The sequence below is a fragment of the Harpia harpyja genome, chromosome 1, assembly GCF_026419915.1.
Source record: "Harpia harpyja isolate bHarHar1 chromosome 1, bHarHar1 primary haplotype, whole genome shotgun sequence".
NCBI lineage: Eukaryota > Metazoa > Chordata > Aves > Accipitriformes > Accipitridae > Harpia > Harpia harpyja.
Window position 1 is genome coordinate 57,740,679 of NC_068940.1, and position 7,100 is coordinate 57,747,778.

Consider the following 7,100-nt stretch of genomic DNA (forward strand, 5'->3'; position numbering starts at 1 on the left):
TAAAACACGGGTTTAGTTAACACCTATTTAGCACAAAACTGAAGACACACTTGAGAATAAAGACATTTTTAACTCAGCAGTGAAAACTTTTCCACTTAATGTGTGAGAAACCTGTCAAGATACATTGTTCTCAAAAAGAAAAAAAAGAAAAAAGAAAAAAAGAAGAAAGCATTCAACAAACCCAGACTCCCCTCTCATGCCCCCCCAAAATACCAGGCATGGTATTTCATCTCATGTATTACCTTACTGAAGTCAGGAAAGTGATAATATCCACTATTTAGGACCTTATCTCTCCCTTGTCTTGGAAGTGCTATTTAATGCCCGAGATCCCAGGCTGTGTTCCCAGCCTTCAGACAGACCTAAGATTCGTTGCCCAAAAGGCACTATTTGAGCAAAGAAAAAAAAGATTGTTTTAGAAAGGCTTTGCCTCTTGCTAGTTAGAAGTGAGTTTGTATTTGCCATAATAAACCCTAACAGGATTTCAACAAAGCTGCCAGCAAAACACAAGAACTGTGGAAACAGCTGCATTGCTGAGGATACAAAGCAATGCAGCATCTTCAAAAATTAGGCTCAAAAATTCAAAAATGCTAGCTTTCTGTAATTTTTTTATTTATATGGATTTTACTTTTTATCACAACAAATTTGAAGTACACCAGTAGCCACCTTGTCTCAGCAAGAAATAAGAAATTTTTACTTTATATTCTGTAGCATAAGCTCAAGCATTAATCTGTTCCTGCTTATAAACTCAGCCTACACAGATAAGCAGAGCAAACCTGTATGTGGGCACACTCATTCCAGTTTTCCTAAGCCTCTTCCTAGTGGAGTAAACCAAAATAAATTTGCATGAAACCAAACAGTTTCCATTGAGCATTTTTTCACTGATTTTTGCTAAATCCATTTTCGAAGAGCAACTGAAGTTTAAAGGCTTGCTTTGGTCAAGTTTACCATACCCTTCCAGATACCTGCATTAGCTGAGAGGGAAGTACCGAGATAAAAGAGAGTCAGAGGACTTCCCTTTTATAGAGAAAGCGTAATGGAAGGTGCTAAACATTTTTGCCTGCCGTAAAAAATACAAACAGCTTTTATAGATGCTGTTTCTGATGAAGAAAGAACCCCAAGTCCCAAAAAACCCACAACACAGCTATTCGCACCTCCCCTGAGAGGATGCAAATGGCACTCGGCCACCGTTCCCTTCCCGCAGCAAACACGAATCCATCTCCTCAGCGGGAGCAAAGTGAGAAAAGTGTGCAAGCTCAGTCCTCCTGCCTGGAAATCACAGCCCATCTCACTGCTGTCAAGAGGCAGGGAAGACTTGCCAGCACCAGTTGGATCCCCAAACTATAAATCATAAGTAAGCTCTTTCTTGCCTTCACTCAGCAATGCAATAGCTGCTTTCCAACCAGCTGCAAGAGGGTAAGGAAAAAAAAACCACCAAAAATTGTTTAAGCTGCTAAGCCCCTAGAGAACTAAAACTAACAAGCAGGAGAGGTTAGTGGACACACCTACACTAACAACTCCCTTGCAGAATTTTTGGAGATAGACTTTTCCCCATGGGTTTGGACAGGATTATTCCTCCCACCACCCACTGATGCAACACCCACAAGAGTTAAAACATCAATAGGACAGTATCAGTGGGCTTCCACAGAGAGGGGCACCATAGAGGCAACAACCCTGGTATGCATGCACATTCACACATTCAAGGGTACATACATTCCTATAATACAAATATAAAGGAAAACCTGATACCTAACAGATAGAAGAAAATGCCAGAAACTGGGGCCGGGGTCCCCATAATCCTTACAACTTCTTGAACTCTACCTGTGCCTACTATGATCAAAATGTGGGTTTTTTTCTTTAAGACTGGTGGTCTTCCCATCTTAATGTGTTTGGTCCTACAATGATTTAAAAAAAAAAAAAAATAACCCAAACCAAACAAACCTCTTCAAGGAGGACAAGATTTTAGGTTTCTCTTAGTTGCTAAAATCTGTCCTGTTGAAGTCCACTTACAAAAATAATACTAAAAATCTCCGCACAGCAGTTACCAAACTGAGATGCACTAGCCAACTTTGCTTTTATTTAAACAAATCTTGTATGACAGACTGTCGGGAGTGTTTGAATGTTATTTCAAGATAACACATTTTGCTGTTCATATGACATGTCCATTCTTTCATTCTTTTAAAAAAAGGCACTTCACTCTTTTGTAGTATCTTTCATCTGAAAAATTAAACAAGAGGACTACACTGATTGCTTTTTTCCAACCATCCAATTATCAGTATTTCTATCAGCATCCACATTATAATTCTTAGTAATGAGAAACTGAGCATGTAGAAATATCAATGCTAGTATTTCCAAAAGTGATGTTCTAAATTTTGTATAGCCATGAGGAAACCTTCGTGGTGCGATTCTCACCCACATCTCTCACCACCTACAGCAACTACCACAGGCCTCAGCTTACCTTAATACAGAGCACTAAAAAACTTGACTTAAATATTAGCATTAGCTCCTAGGTTCCTCTAGACACACCATATGGGCCGACCAGAAGCTTAGGCACCTAGAATTATTTGACAGTTTTGAAAGTTGAGGCTACCCAGCAAGCTACTCAGCAGCAGTAACAATAAAACACCTTCTTTATTACCACTGCAGCACAAGCAGGGACCTCTACTGGGCTTAAACAGCTCAGTTCAGCCTCCCCATCCTTGAGCTGAGCCTCCCCATCCTTGAGCTGAGCTTCAGCCACCCAGCTCTTCTTCAGCTTGCAGGAGAGAAAGCAAGCACTCAGTCTGAGAAGTAAACCACACGGAGATACTCTGGTGCCCTCATTCAGGCTGAAAATAAGCTTGCTTAATCATCAAGGGGGCGGGGGGGCTGCTTGTTTAGTTTTATTTTTTCCCCATCCCAAAGACATCACTATTCATTAAGGTCACATTTAAGCTCAGATGGCCAAAGCCCTTGGGATGCCTAATGAAATAAAAGCAAAAAATCTTGATACATACCCCAAACAGACATCATTTTAAGGACATCTTCAAAGCCTTCCATAAAACTGAGAGCCATCTACTCATACAAAACTGAGACAAAACACAGTCCTGTCAGTGGAACCATGAGCCACGCTAGCGAGCGAGACCACTAGCTACTCATGTATGTTGAAATCATATACCCCAGTACTACGACTCTACCAGACATCCAGGCTCCTGGTAAAAAAGGGTGTTTCAGGCAACTGCGGTTAATAACACACTGCTACCTCCAAGTAGCCAAATTAATTTGAAAGAGACAGATGGATGAAGATTCAGCAGTGTTCATTTCTTCCTGCATGAACCAAAATTACCTGTCAAGTTATCCACCTTAAAAGTTCCTCATTTTAGCTTACATGTTAAACTGTTCAACTGTGACTAAGTTGTGAGCAAAACTCATGGCATCTTTGGCTCTTCTCCTCTAACAACAAGGTCGTCTCAGAGCAGTTTCCTGGGTCCTGTGGTTGAAGATTTTTCTTCCATAGTGGGAAGTCTTTGTGGTTATGGTGGAAAATCCTCGTCAAACAAGAAAACTCAGAATTAATCCCCCTTTCCTACCACCACAGTGCTCTGGGCATTTCTGTAATTAGTATATCTCAAGCTCTCGTAGAGAAAAGACTGGCATCCTAGCATCGAGAGCCAGCAATTTCTTACGTGTAAATCCTGCTTCGACAGCAATGCCTTCAGTCGCCTTTGTGAAACCACCCATCAGTGGATGCAAGTGCCTTTCCCAGCCCCTCAGTCCCTCTTTTGCATCTTCTGCCTTCACATCAGGAACAGTAAACCATCCCTTCCACATGGGAGCACGGCACAGTCAGTTACTGACTGGCTTCAACCTGAAAGCCTCAAAGAAACACTCCCCACACCCAAACTGACACCCACCATGAATTTGATGTATGTTTACTTATGAGGGAGTTTATTCCTTTCATCAATATAACCAGAAACAGTGTTTTTGAATGCACTCAGACAGAAAATACATGAACATCTTGCAACAAGTATTTTGGTAGTTTAACCAAGGAGAACTTTAAACATCAGTAAACTACTGCAAATTGCTCTGAAGGACTAAATGGCTTTTCTCCCTCCCCATTATTCGGATAAGTCAAAGCCTTTTGCAAAATGCTGAATGAAAAATATATTCCTCAGCTCACACTCTGTTAAATACTAAGATCATGCTGAAGCCACAAACACATTTAAAATAATTGTAACAATGCTATTTCAGATAATAGCCAGTATGGAAGTTAGTGCAGAAGACAGCAAAAGTTTCAAATACCAAAAAGCTTCTAAATGACCAGATGTCTCCAATTCAGTTATTTAAACACCCAGCTTTCTGTTTCTGGGGCTTTTTTTTCCCTGTAGAGTACAACTTAAAACAATTTGTAATGCTTCTTATTTACATAGCATCTCATTTAAAAAAGGTATCCTCAGCACTTCCAAAAAGAAAAAAAAAAAAAATCCACAAAAGCAGATGGCAAAACAAACATTCTAGACTAAAAGAAAAAGGAAAAAAAACCAAACACAATTAAAACCAGTGTAAAAGCTTAATAACAGCAACATTGGCTACATCCAAAGAGGATTTATGCAGATTACTTTTTTCAGGCTTACAGGATCTTTTTCAGCAGAACACATGTTAAGAGAGCAGAGACATCTAATCAAACAGATCCTGGAGGGACGAAACCCTTCACACTCTCAGATGAACAAATTCCCTCTGGGAAATGCTGGTGCCCGTTTCATTTAATCGACACTTTGCTATTCGTGCTTTCTCAGGAGCTTCTGCAGAGTCAAGGAGCAATCGTGGGCCAGGCTCTGGGCCAGGTTTACAACTGGGGAAATGAGATGCAGCCCAATTAACTTGAAAAGAGTTACATTCATTTACATTAAATGGTGATTTTGATCTGAGTGTTTTAATGGGATGATGCTGGATGACATAGTGGGCAACATACCAGAAATCGTTCATCTACGTAGGTGGCATAAACATGTAGTAAACACCATTTTCATGAATTATATCCATTACCAAAAACAATAATTACACAGCCAGCACTCTGGTTTCCATGTATGGGTTTAGTGGTATGCTGGTTTTTTAAAAAATTAATTCATTTTCTGTCTAAACTGCTCCATCACAGAGGCAACACAGCTCTCCACTCCTCCGACACCTTCAGCTACACTGCCTCTGGGCTTTATAAACATAAAGACGTACCTAAGACAAGACTATGGGCGTTTCCAAAATCACTCCAGCACGCTGCCACCACATGTGTCCTGGTGATGACTTGAGCGTGCTGGCAAACCTGCTGCCAGGAGCTGCCCATGGCGGCGTGCCCGCCGTGAACCTGTCCCAGGGTGGCCACTGATGCCCCCCAGCCTGCCCCAACGCCAAGGTTAAACGAAAGACCAAGAGACAGCTTGCCACCAGAAAACAGCTATGGATCTGCTGGCTAAAATAGGAGCTGGTTTTCCAGGCCCATGACATAACTGCGTGGCACAATTCCCCCCTCCAATTAACGTAACCTGCTAATTTTGTTTGTTTGTTTGTTTGCTTGTTTGTTGTAACTACAAAAACTGCGCTACTGAGGCTTTCTGAGAAGTTTAACCACGCTGCTCGGTGCCGCCACGGCTCCTCCTGAGCTGATGCCACCGCACCTCCACCTCGCAATTGACATTTTCTCCACGAAAGTATACTTAAAATAAAAATAAACGATGCACCTTCCATTTGACCCTTACGGAAAGGCGCACGTTTCGTGTCCCTTGGAGAGCCAGCCGGCCTATTAGGAAGGGACAGCTTCCAACAGCTTGTGCCCCTGCCTACGGGTCCCGCGTTACTCTGCTCCAGCACACCACAGATAAATCTTTCCCCGCTCCCGCAATAAAACATTAGAAGGCAAGCAAGCCAGGTCGCTGCTAACAGCCGTAACTACTGCACCCCGGCAGCCTCCTACGGCAGCAGAGCCCCGCGCCGCCGCTCCCACGCACTCCTGACCGCGCACTGCCCGGCAGCTCGCGGAGCCAAGCCCGTTCCGGCAAGGACGTGAACCCCCAAATAAATACAGTAACACCACTTCCCACACGCCGCCACCACCACCACCACCCCCCCCCCCCGCGGCTGGGTACGGGCTGCCGGCTTGCCCTCCGCCGGCCGCGCAGCTCCAGGTCGCGACTGCTGGCGGATGCCCCCGCCGCCTGAACCGGGCTGAACCAGCCGCCCCGGGGCTGCCGGAGGCGCCTCAGGCGGGCAGAGCAGCGCTCCCTCCGCCCCCGGCCCACCTCACCTCCCACAGCAGCGAGAGCAGCAGCGCGACCCCGGGCTGGAAGCGGTTCATCTCTCTTCTTCCTCCTCCTCCTCCTCCTCCTCCCGCGGCGGCGGCGGGCTCGCCCCTACCGGCTCAGGCGCGGACGGGCGCTGTCAGGGGCGCCATCCCCGGCGGCGGGGGAGCTCCGGGGGCGGCGGGGGGGACACGGACACGGAGGAGCAGCGAGCAGGGCGGGCTGACAGACAACCCGGGGGAAGGGGCGGCGAGAAGCCCGCGCCGGGGGCAGAGGGACGAGGCGGGGTAAAGCGGCGGGGACGCCCCACAGCAAGGCGAGGGCGGGCTGACCCGCCGATTCCCTCGGCGGCGGCCGGAGCCGGGCGGGCGGGCAGCGCCGCGGCGAGGCGAGGCGGAGGGCAGCGCGGTGGTCGGGCACAAAGAGGCCGGGCGCCGCCGCGGCCGAGGGCGGGGAGAGGAGTCTGCCCGCCCCGGCACCGCCCCGCGCCGCTGCCCGGCCGGGAGGGGGCGGTGGCAAGGGGCGGGGGGAGCGGGCTAACCGCCCCGCTCCCCTGCCCCGGGGGGCGGGTAGCGGGCTCCGTGACGGCCCCGCCGCGGTTCGCGCGGCGGCCGCGATGGCAACCGCCCTCCGCGGGAGGGCCATGCCCGCCGGCCGCGCTGACCTGCCCTGGCCCCACAGACCGGCGGCCTGCCCCGGGAGGGGTTGCGCGGGGTCCCCGGGGAGGTGACCAGCCGGTCGGGGTGTCTCGGGTGCCGGCCCCGAGGAGGAGGAGCAGGCCCGTGTGAGCCTGGTGAAGTCCAACAAGGCCAAGTGCAGGTGGAGGGAGATGATCCT

At 47.7% G+C, this 7,100-nt stretch overlaps 1 protein-coding gene across 1 annotated transcript in view; it reads right to left on the bottom strand.

Annotated features, from left to right (window-relative positions):
• The window catches only part of VOPP1 (VOPP1 WW domain binding protein), a 69,517-nt gene extending 62,854 nt beyond the window's left edge, over nucleotides 1–6,663 (bottom strand). Inside the window, exon 1 of the mRNA XM_052795530.1 lies at nucleotides 6,269–6,663. Within this exon, the coding sequence (XP_052651490.1) occupies nucleotides 6,269–6,319 (51 nt within the window). The 5' untranslated portion in view covers nucleotides 6,320–6,663. The remainder of the gene's footprint in view (nucleotides 1–6,268) is intronic.
• Between the last annotated feature and the right edge of the window lie 437 nt (nucleotides 6,664–7,100).